The sequence below is a fragment of the Lolium perenne genome, chromosome 6 (genome assembly GCF_019359855.2).
Source record: "Lolium perenne isolate Kyuss_39 chromosome 6, Kyuss_2.0, whole genome shotgun sequence".
Taxonomy (NCBI): domain Eukaryota; kingdom Viridiplantae; phylum Streptophyta; class Magnoliopsida; order Poales; family Poaceae; genus Lolium; species Lolium perenne.
The window spans coordinates 156,556,976-156,574,755 of record NC_067249.2 but is presented as its reverse complement, the minus strand read 5'-3'; the positions used below and the strand labels follow the sequence as shown (position 1 = coordinate 156,574,755).

The following is a 17,780-nucleotide window of genomic DNA, read 5'->3' as shown; positions in this document are numbered from 1 at the left end:
GACAGTATTTTGGCATGCGTTGTAAGACTCCTGCACAATGGATAGTGGAGATTTTGAGAATCCACCGTGTTCTGAAAATCCGTTATATAATGACTCGTGCCATAAAGTAGAGATCTAGTGCTAACATGACTTAGGGTGCTAACGTATATACATGACATGGTTCATTGCACAATGAAGGGGCTATATTAGGTTAGATCTAATGGTGGTATAGTTGATTTAGCAACTCAACTTTCATGATCTAGCGTATGGAAGAGGTAGATTGATGTTCGGTGCTTGTGTTGATTGCGTTGTATGATCTTCAGTGTTGTGTAGTTTTTAGTATAAGCATGATGGATTGTACGTGGATTGGTTTTGCAATGTGTACTATTGTATTAACTTTTTTGCTTATACATAGCAGCAGGCGACGAAGGGCAGCTAGCAAGCTTCGCATTCCAACATTGTTCTTCTTCAAAGAGCTTGTTAGAATGTTAGAAGTTACTTACTTATCATTGTTTTTGTACTATGCTATTTTGATTTGTGTTGTAGAACAAGGAAAACTCGCCTCATTTATCGGTGAATTCAGTGGTGCTGCTTTGGTATATGCCAATGCCTAGTAGGTATCGTCCAATTCGAAAGAAGAACATGATGATATAGCCAGCTGTTGTGTACACCATTGTTCTGAATAGGTTGCGTGAGCTCATAAAAAATGAGGTTTCAATGAATAAGAGATTCAGGATGAAGGACCTTAAAGCTATTCTAGAGATTGTTCTCAAATTTTGTGGGTGTGAAGTTCTCTTGGAGCAGATGTTGAACCATCAAAGGCATTAGAGAGCAAGGTGGATTCATTTCCTCAAGTTCAAAAGTCTTGAGAATGTGCGCTAGGTGGAGGAGACAACAATACTGATGGGGATATGCCCATAGGGGGTGGGTCGCCAGTCCCACTCGCCACAAGGACGAAGGCCCAGGAAGGACCGCCAGTCGCCTAACCGACTGGGCTCGAAGGCGACTGGGCCGAAGTCCCAAGGAGATGATCTGCTCGGCTGAAGATGGAGATTACTTGAAGAAGGGTGTGGTATCCCGGACTAATAGTAACTAATACGATTCGGAGTTATCTCCCTGTAACCCTAGGCCGGGGGTGGATATATAAACCCCCGGGCTAAACCCTAGAGGACACCTCATCTGAGCTCCAATCTCCCCATTGTAAGCTCTTAGCTCCGTGCCGACTGAGCCTCCCCCCCCCCCCCCATTGTAATTCTCCACTGAGCAATAAGATCTAGCAAGACGTAGGCCTTTTACTCTCCGGAGGGGCTGAACCTGGGTAAACCCTTGCGTCCCTTGCACCTCGACCCGTAGATGGCGATGTTCCCTTGTCCTTGCATCAATGAAGTGCTACCCCCTGTAGCATCTGCCGTGGTCATATCCACGACAAATACTATCTATCATGACGGGCAACGATCTCTACTTTGTTGACATTAAGGTTGGATCAATGTAGTACTTTTTTTTAGTTCAAGTCAAAATAGAATTTTCTTGTCATGCAGGGTTATAACTAAAATAAAGTAAAGGGAATCATTGATAAATCCCAAAAATCAATATAAAATATGGATATAACATCACATAGCTAACTTTGTGATGCAACACTGTGATCCACTGCTACAACTATGTTAGTTTTACTGATTATGTGTTATATATTAATTGTCACTTGAATTGTTATTGTGGCAAACATCTTGTAGGCAATATTTCTTTACCAGGTAAGCACAGCACATAGTCGATGAGCTTACCGTATTAAGAAAACGTCTTGTAACCAAACGACTTCTGGTTTGACATGGGCAACCAATCGACGAGGGGCTTAGCTTCTGCTACAATGCTCGGAAGAAATTGTTGGAACCAAACTAGATGCATAAGGTGAATTATATGTGGAATTTTCACACACATCTTTTCCAAAGATAAATTCCTCCGATGTAGAAGAACCAATCACGCCCTTGAGTTCATGTCAGCAGATACCACCGCTGCCAGGCCCGGCCGGTGGTCGCCTGCAGATACCCTAGAGTAGGGTAGCTAGAGGACGACTCCTGTATACTGTGTCATCTGACCGGGTGGCCGGGCCGGCAAGCCCTGCGGATTCCATCGACGTGACAAGACAAGACACGTCGTCTGCCAAGACGATCGACGCTGAGAGGATGGTAGTACTAGCGCGCACGACACGACATGCACTGATGCACGAAGCCTGCACGGGATCCCATCCTGGCGCGGGGAGGACGACGAGGCCTGCATTGCTGCACGTCTTCGTGTCTCATCGATGAGGCAAAATACTGCTCCTTGTGGTTCCTGTCACAAACATCTGCAGCAAGAATGCAATGATTTCTCCTCTTCTTTTGCCCGAGACAACGATTTAAGCCACACAATTAATCATGAATGATGCAACGACAGAACTCTCGTTTCAGCTAATGATCATTTTTCCCGAGAACAACGAAGCTCTTCAGTACTCTTGAAAAAAAGAAAACTACTACTCAGCCTACAAAGACTACATCGATGCCCTCTCTCTCCCCCTCTTCCTCTCTAATACAGAAGCTAGCCTTAATAATGTACCGCAGCAGACTCGTCGATCGACATCCGCCCACCGTTCACTTGCGGAATGAAAGCCATTGTTGCGCCCCTGAGAAAACAGATCAGATGAGAGCAGGGTATGTGAGCACCATTTAGTTGGGTTCAGTTTCAGTTTTAGTGTTTGTATCTGTAAGAAGAGGGAACTTGAGGCTCACCCTGGTTACAGATTTCTCATTTTTCATATTCACGAGACTCCACCAGTACATACACAGGCTTTCCATTGAGCTTGTAGAAATCCTGCATAAGAGTTGCTGTCTCAGTAACTATTCAAGTAGAACTCCCTAAGCGAAAAAAAATCAAGTAGAACGATGGCACGTGCATGATCTTGCAAAGTACTAGGGCAATTCGAGAATGTCGAAAGGATATCTTTTCAATCAACTGTTTATCATTGTTCTTAGTTCAGTGTTAATGACCACGCCTTTTTTTCGAATTCTTTTCCTCTTGGTTTTGTAGAAGAAAGGACAAGAAAAAGAGACACAGATAAATCCAATTTGGCTGATAAGTGCAACTGAACCCGTTGTGTAAAAACACATTTAAAAATGACAAATGATTCTGAAATAAATTCCAATGTAAAAGGAACATTTTTTCTGATGCATATGACCATGAACATCTTGGTTGTACGGAAGCTTTCGGGGGGGGGGGGGGAACATTTTTTTGTGTTCAATTTAAAAAGATAAATTTTGATGATTCAACATGACTATTGACGAGAGGTTTTTTTAAATCTTTTTACACGGAAACACCCACATCCATGCGTGTGTGTACAAAAGTATTTCCCTTTTATAGAGGTCACATAAAATGTTCTTTTTCCATGAAAACTTGTGTGTGAATAGAATGTCTAGATGTACACGCGATTTTTTTGACATTTAAAAAAAATGTATTTTTCATAACAGGTTCTTATGCACATGTGAGCCAAAACACCACTTATCAGCTGTGGGAAACAGAGTAGACATGGTCATGTTTGTTCAGGTTGCTTTTTCGTGAAACTATACCATTGACTCCCTTGTCTGAAGCTATGTAGCATCAACAGGCTATATGAAGGGCACAGAGCAGGCAGTAACTGATCAAGCTAGTAAAGTTGTGCATGCCAAGAACTATTGCAGTTGAAGTGGTCAAATCCAGTGAAAATGTGATTTACTAGGCTTCATAGCAGTAAACAAATGAGATGCTAACAGTTAGGAGTAGTAAGAATAAAGAAGAAGAAAATTAGGTTTATGAAATCTCAGTCCCAGTTTGGATAATATGCGAGTCATGTCGAGTGAGAATACCTTGAATTTTGGGAGCCCAATGAGACAAGCACACTCAACGACATCAGCTCCAGCACGTTCTGAAAATCAAACTTTTCAGTAAGAAAAAGCATTCCAAAAGTCTACAATATAATCTTTAGTAGTGCAAGATAAAATCCATTCAGAAAAGTATCTAAAAGGGCAGGGCTGTGTTCTAGAAACAGGTTCTGTGAATACTATTATAAAAAAGATGCATGTTTAATACTAGCATGATAGCGTCAGAAGCTGCAGAGTGCAGACAACGAAAGGTGTAGCTGAAAAGATAGTAGCAAGGTAAGAGTACTTGATTCTGTGGTGGTAGTACTCAAAACATGTAGTGTCAACATCAAATCATGTTTCCAGATCAACTTGTATTAGGACATATCTTCAGACAAGATTCTCTCCAGAGAGATCTTCCCAAGATGTCCTCTTGATTACGAGATATAATGCCTGTCATGGGCATGTTACTGGTCACTTATCACCTAGTGGTATGGATGTCTGCACGCCGTACAAGCAAATCCAATTAGTCTGTTATACTTTCCAGGATTATTTAAGTCGTTTCTGGCAATACTGGTGCAGTAGTGGCTGTGGATTTGAACGTGATAACAGATGTTCAGTGTGTGGCGCAGTTTCGAGATAAGTGACCGATCCACTTGTATTGTGAAGAAAAGTGACTGATCCACTCGATACGATACTTGGTAATCTGATGCTGAACCAACTGTGAATCTACAATGCACTGGTGTCACGGGCTAGGAAGGGCAAATTGACTGATTAACTGTTATGTCGACCAGCGAATAGTGTGCTGTGAATATGCCAGTGGAAAGGGTAAAACCTCTGAAGTTGCACAAGCAAGAGAGAATAAAAAAAATGGCATCCATGCAAATCACCCAAGGAAAATAGCTATCAGAATCATGATCTTTGTAGATTCTTTACAGGCCTCAACAGCTACTAACTGCGTACCACATATGTTCAGAAATTATGCAATTACAGGTTTAGGTTTCATGCGGCTGCATAATCATAGACTTGGATTGTTGGCAATACGTACCCATAAGGTTTATAGCAGCGCAGAGTGTCCCACCAGTTGCAACCAAATCATCGACGATCAAGACGCGCTCACCAGGTTCTATGGCGCCAACATGCATCTCCAAACAATCAGTTCCATACTCAAGAACATAGGTCTCCGAAATCACCTCACCTTTCAGTTTTGAAAAAAAAACCGACGTTAGTGGATTAGTTTGCAGCAAACGTACTTCAGTTGACAGTGAAGTCAAACTGAATCAACACAGTATCTTTCAGTGTAATAGAGTATGTGATGGAAAGTGTAAACAGAGATATTACAAAAGGTACTGCAAATTTCTTAACATTTAATCATGCGCTGCATAAACGTATTGGTGACATCTCCGTGTCAGACATTACGGGCATAACAGTAGTGATCTTTTCACATTCAGATTACCAGTTTTACTTTCTCCTATACCCGGTGAAAGAAGGAAAAACAAGTACTCAGCTATGTTGCTACGGCAAGATAGAAAGACAAATGGCAGCAGGTTTCCGAGCATGCAAATCATCCACAAAACATTATAGGAACATGTTCAGGTGAACCTCACCTGGGAGTTTCTTAGGCTTACGCAACGGTATGAACTTGGCTCCGATGGCTAACGCGATGGCCGGGCCGAATATGAATCCTCTCGCCTCGATCCCTGAAGAATCACAACAAAAGTCAGAACAAACCTTGAGCTCGCTCCACTAGGAAACTCACACCGAACTGAACAAGACTCTTGCCATATCCAGATCAAAAGAGTCCAATGCAGATAATAATAAAATAGAAGTGTCTGAACGGAAATGCATTTCTGGTCTCAGGTCCATATGCTCCCTTCTTCTAAAATTAAGTTTTGAATTATTAAAAAAACAAAGTTTTTTTTTTGCATGTATATGTACACATTCTACAAAATATGTCTTCTTTACACGGGCTGGAAAAAAAGGCGATTTCTGCTGAAACAACTTTGTTAGCACGCCCGATGTAGATTTTATTTTTACAAATATGTTTAAAATGCATTTCGATAATCGCTACATCCATGTCTAATGTAACTTACTACTACATCCGTTACAAGGAATAGGCGTCCTTATTTTACGTATTTTTTTCGACCAAAAAATAATATAAATATACAAAAATTGTTGGTTATAAAGCATGAAGCCAACTTTTATTATGTACCAACATAATTAAGTATTTTTTGTCAATATTTTTTGCAGGTAGGTCAATTTTATTGTCTTTTTTTTAGCGTGGAAGTCAAAATTTTTTTGTGGGGAAACAAAGAGGTGGTACTCGTATAATACAAGAGGAAGATGACATGCAGACACAACATATAACTTCATTAATCAGTTGAGAATTAAGATACATTATTATTAAAGAAAGCAGTGCAGCGAATAAAAAAACAGAATCAAAGGATTGCAGATGCAGACAGAGGATCCAACAAACGAGATGGCAAAATCTGAGAAGCAGTACTTTCGGGTGAAAACGACGGCATATTGGCCACATGCATGACATCAGAGATATTACACCTCTCAGCAGGACCAGGGAAACGAGATATCCGGTGTGCAACCACCGTCCGATCCCCAGCGGGCACACGGCCGCGGCCGCCCGTCCGTTCGTCCGTCGGACCACGGTCCCCTATCGGCCGGTGGCCGGTGGCCGGCTGGCCGCGAGATCTGGGCGTGGCAGGGCCTTCCCGGATACGCTCTTGAATGCGGGCCACGGGTATGCAGAGCCCGTTGAAAAAGAAGTTGAACGCGACCGCGTCATGTGCCAAACATTCTGGCGCGCACGCGCCAACGCATACTTGGTCTAAACAAATGGTACTCGCCGAGGATGAGATCGGCCATGGCCATGGCGATACCAATATCTTACTGTAGCAGCATAAAAAGGGCATGAACCTTCACATGCGCACGCACGCCTACCAAGCGCTCGACTTTCCCTTTCGGTAAGCCCTGGGTTCATGGCCGAAATGCCCAATGCACCACGAGGTTTCACCATGAACGAAACGGCCGGTATCCTACAAACTGGCGGTCGTGTGGTAAGATCTTTTTCAGTGGTTTTGGCGCACCATGGCGGTGAGCAGTGGAGTGGGCTGGGATATCCTTTCGCAGCCTCGCAGGGTGGTTTGGATTGGGTTAGGCGTGGCGCCAAAGGTTGATTAATTAGGCAGCGTGAACAGTGTGCGTGGGGGTTATTATTGCGGCCGGCCCCGATATGATATTATCCTCCCCAGGAAAAGGCGCGCGACGGGCCTGGGAAGGGAGCAGCCCGAGCGATGCGAAAAAGCGCGGCAGACCCACAACGGACGAGGGCGACGACAAGGGTGGTGGGGGGAGCAAAAGGACTACGGGAGATCTCCCGCAAAGATATCACGGAATCTCGCGACACTGCAACCCAACAGAGCCGCTAGCGCTAGAGAAGGACATGCATGTAGGTGTGTACAAGGAAGAAGCAACTGGGTGTTTCTTACCGGCGACGGCGTGGATGGCCATGCCGCGGTAGCGCTCGACGAAGATGTCGACGGCGTCCCTGAACACGCCCGGGCGGAGCAGCAGCGTGGTGATGTCGTTGAACATGATGCCTGCGCGTCAGCGTCAGCGAGTACCATCAGCACGCCGTCATGGGGTTCGCTGGATGACGAGAGAAGAAGCTAGCGAGCGAGCGCGCGCGCGAGAGAGAGAATAGGTGGCGGTGGAGGGGGGACGTGCCTTGCTTGGGGAAGTGCGGGACGACGCGGATGGCGTCGGAGATGCCCTGCAGCCGGGGATCGGCCTCCGCCGGCGCCGGCGCCGCGACAACCACAACGGCGTCGTCGGGCTTGGGCGCCGGCACGGCGTGGCCGTTCTCCTTGGCCTTGGTGCAGGCCTCCATCGCGGCGATGCAATTGGCCTCCTCGCCCATTCTCCTCCTCCTGCTCCTCTGCGCTAGCTAGTGTGGAGCTCGGCTACGGAGTTAATGCTGCCTTGTGGTGGACGGTGTGGCGTGCCAGTGAGCGCGTATATATAGCAAGGTGGAAGAAGAAGAGAGGGAACGGAATGGGGCGTTGCGTTGCGGTTGCGGAGGCGTTAATTATCCTTGGAAAGTGGAAACACGCAAACGCAGGGCCTCTGCTTCCTGTGACTCTCTGCTCAGCGCTGTGGAGTAGTAGCCGTGTAGGGTAGAGTAGACCCCTGTCTAGGCGCACACTGTAGTAGGAGTAGGGTGCCTACTTGTACGTGACAATGTGTATTTGTGTGCGCCGCGTCGCTTTCCCAGCCCATCTCTCTCGATTTCTTCGACCGATGCGGTGGTGAGCAGTGCCCGGCCGTTTCAGCGGGGCGCAGGGAAAGAGTTACTCCGCCACTTGGCACCGGCGTCGTTTCCCTTGCGCATCGCATGCATGGTACAGGGTCACGCACCATCTTTTGCTCCGCTTTCTCTCGCCTCCGTTTCGTCTCGTCTCGTCGCGCAACCGGCCGGCCGAAACGGATCCCATGCCGATGCCGCTGCCGCTGCATGCGCTGCCGTGAGCGGGATCAGCAATTCAGCAGTGCCTGCCCGTACGGCGCTCGCCAGTTATGCCAACTTTATTTATTTCGTCAAGCAACCTACTACTACTCCATAGTACTGCTATTCGGTGCTGCTACTCCATACGCTGCCCTGTATGCAGCGACCTCTGCCTCCATGCCCATTCGTGCTTCACCACGTCTTCGCCGACCTATTTCTTTTTTTAGAAACACAGTAAAAATATAGACGCTCACATATACGCGCATGTAAAAACGCTGGGTTGAAGCATCCTCCTTTACCTTGGACTGCGTATGTGTTATATGTTGGATTATTAGGCAATTTCTGTGTGAGTTTAATTACCAAAAGCAATATTACATATGCACAAGCATACTTAACCATACATATCAGACTAAGCACATGCATCAGATCTGAACATGGAATACGTAGCAGTGCAAGGTAGGAGAGGGAAATCACGTACATCGCGACCGGGAAGGTCGCACCAGCAGTAGCACCACCACCACCATGGGAGTTGTTGATGTCGCCCATGGTGTAGTCGTAGTCGTTGATGAAGCAGACGGACCGGCGAAGATGAACACGAACAACAGCGAGCAGTCGCGCCGAGACGCTCCCCAAAAAACCTTATCGCACGTCTCCCGGTGCAGGATCTCAACGGACGGAGTTTCGGAGGCCTGCTCTCCCGGACGGCTGTGCACGCAGTCGCCGGGATGGGGAAGACTAGAGAGTAGCACAGCAAAAGGAACTTCACGAGAGAGAGAGAGAGAGAGATCTAAGAGCACTGTTTCCAGATCTGATCGGTCTCCTTGTATAGCCTGGAAGGAAGCCGACCCGCCCGCGTTGACACGCGTAGGAAGCCAGGGACACGCGGCGAGCATGCACATGCAGGCCGACACGTACCCAACACAGTTGGTGCACCAAGCAAAAATTTAGGCTTCCTTGAGTGTGTCTCGAACTCGAACTCGAGTCACGAAACGCAACGTGCGTGCGTGACGTGTCGTGACGTGCCGAGCCGAGACGGAAGGGCGGAGGAGGAGGAGTGCGCGAGGGCTCTTTCTATTCTCACTCACTTGGAATGACTAGAACAGCATCCCTTATATACCACTCCAACTCACTCCCAACTAGCAATGTGGGACTAAACTTTGTCCCCCAAGGCTGTCCCAAGCTGCCAACATGATGGGCCTTGAGATTTCAGGAATTATAGACCACATGGGTTGCCTTATTGGGCTGCAGCCCATCTACATTCAACAATCCCCCACCAGATCTCACAGGCACATCAGATGACACATTAGTTCCATTCACTGTTTAATATACCTGCACTTCGGTGGAGACTGTTAAGTTGAACTTCCACTTAGGCAAGGTGCTACGCTTGACTACAACTGAACAATGGACTATGCCTTGAATTGTCAGTCTTTGTGCAGCAAGTTTCGCTCAATGCCGGCACGGTACTAGGCTACCTTAGCCTTCCCCTCGGGTGGAGCTTATAAGTCATACTCCTCGGCCTTTCATGAGCTTACTAGAGATTCACCCAAATCTCCAACACTATGACCAGTAGTGTCACTCATATAGGTGTGTTCTTCAAAAGATCGCCCTGTAGGACGGCGTCTTCGCTCATCAAGAGCCGCTCAGAACACATTAAGACATTGTCAACCTGCCTTACAGTAGCTATGAGAGAATTGCATCTGCAGCGGAGTGGGAGTATTAAATTTTCTCTCAACTCAGTTGCTCCGGTTTGTTTTCCCAGGTCCTACTTCACGGAATTTCCGATCACATAGGTTGGGTTACCCCCTCGGCAACTCAGGTGGGTCTCAAACCCATCTCCCTCGATGCAAGGTCTATCATGTTTCTTGATAGTCCTTTTGTGAAAGAATCTGCCAGATTTTTAGCACTTTGGACATAATCCAATGCTATCACTCCGGAGTTTCTCAGTTTTCTGACAGACTTCAGTCTCCTCTTGATATGTTTGGAACTTTTCATATTATCCTTAGAACTTTTCACTTTGACAATCACAGTTTGATTATCACAGTTCATGAGGATGGCCGGTATTGGTTTTTCAACCATAGGCAAGTCCATCAAGAGCTCACGAAGCCATTCCACTTCGATAGTAGTTGTATCTAATGCTGTGAGTTCTGCTTCCATAGTTGACCTCGTTAAGATGGTCTGCTTGCAAGACTTCCAGGAAACAGCGCCACCACCAAGAGTGAAAACATATCCACTTGTGGCTTTGATTTTAGCATCAGAAATCCAATTGGAATCACTATACCCTTCAAGTCCTCTTGGATACCCGGTATAATGAATTCCATAACTCATGGTTCCTTTTAGATAGCGCATCACTCTCTCAAGAGCATGCCAATGATCATCTCCCGGGTTGGCCACAAACCGGCTAAGTTTGCACACAGCAAACGAGATATCAGGCCTCGTAGCGCAAGCTAGATACATGAGTGAACCAATGATTTGAGAGTATCTCAATTGATCTCTAGTTGCCTTTTCATTCTTTCGAAGCAAGACACTAGGATCATAAGGTGTGAGAGAAGATTTGTAATCAGCATAGCCAAATCTGCTCAACACCTTCTCTACATAATGAGATTGCACAAGTGTAATCCCATTATTCTCATCTCTCAAAAGCTTGATGTTCAATATAACATCAGCTTCTCCAAGATCTTTCATCTCGAAACATTGAGATAAGAAGGTTTTTACCTCCTCGGTCACTTTGAGACTTGTCCCAAAAATTAGTATGTCATCCACATACAAACATAGGACAACTCCCTCACCCCCACCATGGCGGTAGTACACACATTTGTCGGCTTCATTAACAACAAAGCCCACAGATGTCAAAGTTCTTTCAAACTTCTCATGCCATTGTTTGGGTGCTTGTTTAAGACCATACAAAGATTTCTTTAATTTACACACCTTTCTTTCTTGACCTTGTAGTACAAAACCATCAGGCTGTTCCATGTAAATTTCCTCATCCAACTCTCCATTTAGGAAAGCCGTCTTAACGTCCATTTGATGAACGAGAAGACCGTGTGAGGCAGCCAATGACAGTAGTACTCGAATGGTGGTTAATCTCGCCACAGGTGAGTAAGTATCGAAGAAATCTTCGCCTTCCTTTTGGGTATAGCCTTTGGCTACAAGCCGAGCTTTGTACTTCTCAATAGTACCATCAGCTCTAAGCTTCTTCTTAAATACCCATTTACATCCTACAGGTTTGCACCCATAAGGACGCTCAGATAACTCCCACGTTCCATTAGCCAAGATGGAATCCATCTCGCTTTGAACCGCTTCCTTCCAGTAGTCTGCATCAGGAGATGCGAGAGCTTCTGAAATGGTAGTGGGAGTATCATCCACAAGATTTACAATGAAATCATTACCAAAAGACTTTGCAGTCCTTTGTCTCTTACTCCTTGTGGGAGCTTCATTGTCATCTTCATCAGAATCTGAACTCTCATCATCAGATTCCTCATCAGACTCCATAGGAGTTTCATGTATTGGATCAGATTCCCAACTAGACATGCCATGCATATATCTCATAGGGAATATATCCTCAAAGAATGTAGCATCTCTTGATTCAAAGATGGTGCCAACATTCATGTCGTCCACTCCAGATTTCACCACAAGAAATCTATAAGCAATGCTATGGGCAGCATAGCCAAGAAAGACACAATCCACGGTTTTTGGTCCAAGCTTTCGCTTTTTGGTGATTGGCAAATTCACTTTTGCCAAACAACCCCAAGTTCGTAGGTAGGAGAGCGTTGGTCTTTTCTTTTCCCACTCCTCATAGGGGGTAATCTCTTTATTCTTGGTTGGAACACGATTTAGGACATGACACGAAGTCAATATAGCCTCCCCCCACCATTCCTTGGATAAACCCGAAACATCTAACATGGCGTTAACCAAATCTGTTAGAGTACGGTTTTTCCTTTCCGCAATCCCATTGGATTGTGGGGAATTGGGAGGCGTCCTCTCATGGATTATACCATGTTCCGCACAGAATAAATTGAACTCATTAGAAAAGTACTCTCCACCACGATCGGACCGAACCCTTTTTATCTTTCTTTCAAGTTGATTCTCAACTTCAGCCTTATAGATTTTAAAGAAATCAAGAGCCCCATCTTTAGTTTTCAGTAGATACACATAACAGTATCTAGTGGAATCATCAATCAAAGTCATGAAATATTTCTTTCCACCTCTTGTCAACTCACCATTCATCTCACATAGATCTGAATGTATGAGCTCTAGTGGTGCCAAGTTTCTTTCCTTCGCAGGCTTGTGAGGCTTGCGAGGCTGCTTTGCTTGCACACAAGCATGGCACTTAGAGCCTTTGACAAAGGTGAATTTCGGAATTAAACTCATATCAGCAAGCCGCGTCATACAACCGAAATTAACATGACAAAGTCGTGAATGCCAAACATTAGTTTCATTAACACTAGTGCTTACATGGTTCACAACATTATCACAGAAGTCCTCTAGAGAGAAGCGAAACATTCCCTCACATTCATATCCCTTTCCAACAAAAGTTCCATACTTGGACAGTACAACTTTATTGGACTCAAACACCAACTTAAACCCATCTTTCATAAGACGGGAGCCACTAACGAGATTCTTCTTGATAGAAGGGACATGCAGCATGTTCCTCAGTTGCACGATCTTTCCCGAAGTAAACTTCAGATCTACCGTGCCAACACCACGAACAGTAGCATGTAACCCATTCCCCATCATTACTGAGGAACCTCGGGCCTGATAAGAGGTAAACATGGAGATGTCAGCACACACATGAACATTGGCACCTGTATCAACCCACCATTCCGTGGGCTGAAACACCGAAAGAACGGTAGGTAACATATTACCATACCCTGTAGTTCATTCCTCTGTGTTGCCAATGACCATACTGACAGAATTTGAGTTCTGTCCAGCCTGACATTTCTTTCCTTTGCGTTGTGGACAGCGATTAGCCCAATGGCCTGTCTCGCCACACACCCAGCAAGGATCTTTCTTCTCTGTTTTCCCCTTCTTCTTGAAGTTGGTAGTCTGGGAGACTCCCTTATTCTTTCCTTTGGACTTGTGGGCATTTTTCTGCACCATATTGGCAGCAGAACGTCCCTCGGTTCCTCCAGTGTGTTTGTCTTTTGCCCTCGCCTTCTCTTCAACATCCAGAGAGCCCATGATATTTTCAACAGAAAACTCATGCCTCTGATGTTTGAGAGAAGTGGCAAAGTTCCTCCATGAAGGAGGAAGCTTAGCGACAATGCATCACACGACAAACTTGTCCGGTAGCACACACTTGAGGATCTCGAGTTCCTTTGCCATGATCTGTATCTCATGAGCCTGTTCTACTACAGATCGGTTCTCAACCATTCTGTAGTCATTGAACTGCTCCATAGCATACAGTTCACCTCCGGCATCGGCAGCACCAAACTTAGCGTCCAGTGCATCCCACAGTTCCTTCCCATTTCGTATGTGCAGATAAGCATCAACCAACTTGTCTCCAAGCACACTTAGAACGGCACCCACAAAGATTACGGTGGCATCCCCGAACGCTTTATCCTCTTCAGGAGTAAGCGGACCTCTGGGAGTACCTTCCGCAACCCGGTGCACACCCATAGAAGTGAGCCACAAGAGGGTCTTACTCTGCCATATCTTGAAATGAGAACCCGTAAACGGGCTCGGTTTGAGCGCAGCAGCAAAACCAGACGGTGAAAATTGCCTAAGCAAATAAGGTTTTTGGATTGTTGGATTATTAGGCAATTTCCGTGTGAGTTTAATTACCGAAAGCAACATTACAGATGCACAAGCATACTTAACCATACACATCAGACTAAGCACATGCATCAGATCTGAACATGGAATAAGTAGCAGTGCAAGGTAGGAGAGGGAAATCACGTACATCGCGACCGGGAAGGTCGCACCAGCAGTAGCACCACCACCACCATGGGAGTTGTTGATGTCGCCCATGGTGTAGTCGTAGTCGTTGATGAAGCAGACGGACCGGCGAAGATGAACACGAACAGCAGTGAGCAGTCGCACCGAGACGCTCCCCAAAAACCTTATCGCCCGTCTCCCGGTGCAGGATCTCAACGGACGGAGTTTCGGAGGCCTGCTCTCCCGGACGGCTGTGCACGCAGTCGCCGGGATGGGGAAGACTAGAGAGTAGCACAGCAAAAGGAACTTCACGAGAGAGAGAGAGAGATCTAAGAGCACTGTTTCCAGATCTGATCGGTCTCCTTGTATAGCCTGGAAGGAAGCCGACCCGCCCGCGTTGACACGCGTAGGAAGCCAGAGACACGCGGCGAGCATGCACATGCAGGCCGACACGTACCCAACACAGTTGGTGCACCAAGCAAAAATTTAGGATTCCTTGAGTGTGTCTCGAACTCGAACTCGAGTCACGAAACGCGACGTGCGTGCGTGCGTGACGTGTCGTGACGTGCCGTGCCGAGCCGAGACGGGCGGGCGGAGGAGGAGGAGTGCGCGAGGGCTCTTTCTATTCTCACTCACTTGGAATGACTAGAACAGCAGCCCTTATATACCACTCCAACTCACTCCCAACTAGCAATGTGGGACTAAACTTTGTCCCCCAAGGCTGTCTCAAGCTGCCAACGTGATGGGCCTTGAGATTTCAGGAATTGTAGACCACATGGGCTGCCTTATTGGGCTGTAGCCCATCTACATTCAACATTATATAGAAGCTAAACTTGCTCAACAATTACGAAGATTACATGCTGGATACGGGTGAGATATTCCTTGATCTCTAAGGCGGTCTATACAGGGTAAGTGATCAAGAATATCTCTTGTCAAACTATCTACACAAAATGTTACACACGTACAGGTTGTTTAACATTCCCCCTCAGTCATAACTTATCTAAGTTACGATTGCATTTGAAGGCTTCTAATTGACGTATAGGAAGAGCCTTCGTAAATCCATCTGCCACTTGATCACCTGACGGAATAAACCGAATGTCCAATAATTTCCTTGCTATTCGTTCTCGAACAAAATGGTAGTCCACTTCGATGTGTTTAGTCCTTGCATGGAAAATAGGATTAGATGATAAGTAAGTGGCTCCAATGTTATATTCACACCATAGACATGCTGCAGACGGATGAGGGATACCTAATTCATTCAACAGTGTTTGAACACACATAACTTCACATGTAGCGTTGGCCAAGGATTTATACTCAGCTTATGTGCTCGACCTTGATAGTGTGGCTTGTTTACGTGCACTCCAAGATATAAGATTAGTACCAAAGAAGACTGCAAAACCACCTGTTGATCAACGATCATCTAGACAACCAGCCCCGTCAGCGTCAGAAAATGCACTCAAAAGTGTGGACGGTGAATTGTGGATGTGTAAACCAAGTCCCAATGTTCATTTAAGATATCTCAATATCCTTTTAACCATTGTCCAATGAAGTTCAGTAAGAGCATGTAAGAATTGATAAACCTTATTAACAGAAAAACAGGCCGTGTAAAAGTAAGGTACTGAAGTGCTCCCAAAATGCTCCTATAGCGAGTAGCCTCATCCGAGCCAAGTAATCCCCCCCCCTTGGAAAGCTTCTCAGAAGATGACAAGGAAGTAAGCGAGGCTTTGCATGTATGCATACCAACACGCTGAAGAATGCCAGTAGTCTATTTGCCTTGAGACAAGTAAATACCCTCAGCAACTTTATTGACCTCAATACCAAGAAAGAAATGAAGATCACCCAAATCTTTGAGAGAAAAATCAGATTGCAAAGCACGTAAAAGAGCCTTGGTAGCATCCGAAGAAAAACTAGCAACAATGATGTCATCAACATAAATCAATACAAAAATCACCACCTTCTCATGCCGAAAGAAAAATAGAGACGTGTCAGCTTTCGACAGAGTAAAACCAAGTGTATGCAACTTATGACTCAGCCTGGAGAACCATGCTCGCGGTGCCTGTTTTGAACCACAAAGTGCCTTACCAAGCTTGCATGTACACCCAGGTTTAGTAGGATCCTCATACCCCGGTGGTCGTCTCATGTAGACATTCTCCTCCAGAACGCCATGAACAAACGCGTTATGTACATCAAGTTGGCGCAAACTCCAACCCTAAGAGACTGCAATAGACAACACAAGACGAATAGTAGCAACTTTGACCACAAGACTAAAAGTGTCCTCACAGACTAGATAGAGGGGGGGATGAGGTCGAGGAGATGCGGTAGGATACCGAGAAGACGATGGCGAGGTCGAAGGAGGCGGAGGAGGTCGGACGGCGACGGAAACAATGATTTTGTCCGCCGGAGTCGGAGAAGAAACGGTGGAAACGGCGACGATTTAGTACACCCCGGCTCGATTCCTTCCATGGAGATGATCAGGGAGACATGGCGGAACTTCTGGTGGCATCAGCTAAGCGAGGGGTGGCCGGAAGTGGCGGGTCGACGGCGAGGAGCTCACGGGGGTTCTCTCGCAGAGAAGAAAAGGAGGAGTGAGTTGGGGCGGCGGCGCGAGGGAAAGGGAGGGGATGCTAGGGTTCGGAGGGGGCAGAAGAGGGATTAAGAAGGGAGGGAGAGGGAGCAGGTGGAGTGCGGCGTGGTCCAGGGCCATGGCGGTGACGTTGGGCGAGCATGCCTCCTGCGTGACTCGTCCAGGAAGACGACAAGCGACGAAGGGGTACAGGCTTTGGAGTGGCTGGGCTTGGGCCAGAGAGGGGAAGAAAAGAAGAAGTGGCCGGATCGGGCCAGAGGAGAGGAGGAAGGTTTGGCTGGGCTGGCGCTGGGCCTCTCCGGGGAAGGAAAAGAGAAAGGCTAGAGAAGGCTCAGGTTGGGCCGCCGGATAGAGAGAGGGTTAGGGGTTTAGGTTTTGAAAATATTCTCTTTTTCTTTTTTCTGATTTAAAAAATGGTTTTGCAAACAATGTTCAAATTCAAATTGAATTCAAACAGGGACGAGAAAGGGGAAACAAAATAATAACTTTATTTTTTTATAACATTGTTTTTTAGGGTTTTGAAAAATGAAAGGAGAGAGGGGGTTTATTTAATAAAACCATATGAGAGGTTAAAATAAAATAGCTAGGGTTTATAAAATACTTTTAGTTTGTAAAAACATGGGGAATGTGATGCAATGATATCATGGTGATGCACAAAAAAAGAGCAACAAAAATCTAACAGGGGTACTACCCTAGGCCTTTACAGTTTGCGTCGCCCAACGGACATATTTTGTCCGTGCGCCCGTTTGCGTCTGGGGGTGCTCCCACCGAGGCGACCCATTTTTAGATTTGCAACATATTTAAAAGCATAGAAAGTAATGCATTTGAAAGCATAAAAACTATACAAAGTAGTTCTAGAAGCCTAGACTAGTTGCTGCCTGACGGGCTGGCCCCGTCGTTGCGTTGCTTCCTCGCCTGCTTCTCCGCCGCCTCTCGTGCGGCCGCTAGGTGTGGTGACCCT

At 46.1% G+C, this 17,780-nt stretch overlaps 1 protein-coding gene across 1 annotated transcript; it reads right to left on the bottom strand.

Moving 5' to 3' along the window:
• Positions 1 to 2,367: 2,367 nt before the first annotated feature.
• On the bottom strand, positions 2,368 to 7,919 carry LOC127307118 (adenine phosphoribosyltransferase 4). Its single transcript, XM_071822782.1, has 7 exons — positions 7,584 to 7,919; positions 7,346 to 7,456; positions 5,450 to 5,542; positions 4,891 to 5,040; positions 3,849 to 3,907; positions 2,739 to 2,820; positions 2,368 to 2,632 (listed from the first exon to the last, which is right to left on the bottom strand). The coding sequence occupies exons 1-6, from the start codon at positions 7,774 to 7,776 to the stop codon at positions 2,755 to 2,757; spliced, it is 672 nt and encodes a 223-aa protein (XP_071678883.1). The 5' UTR covers positions 7,777 to 7,919; the 3' UTR covers positions 2,368 to 2,632; positions 2,739 to 2,754.
• Positions 7,920 to 17,780: the final 9,861 nt, after the last annotated feature.

Bases quoted from the DNA above. Each gene is read 5' to 3' on its own strand.
- LOC127307118 (XM_071822782.1), bottom strand. From the start codon at position 7,776: ATGGGCGAGGAGGCCAATTGCATCGCCGCGATGGAGGCCTGCACCAAG. The intron at 5,041-5,449 runs GTGAGGTTCACC...CAAAACTGAAAG, and splicing joins TAAGCCTAAGAAACTCCCAG to GTGAGGTGATTTCGGAGACC. The intron at 2,821-3,848 runs GTATTCTCACTC...ACTCTTATGCAG, and splicing joins TTGGGCTCCCAAAATTCAAG to GATTTCTACAAGCTCAATGG.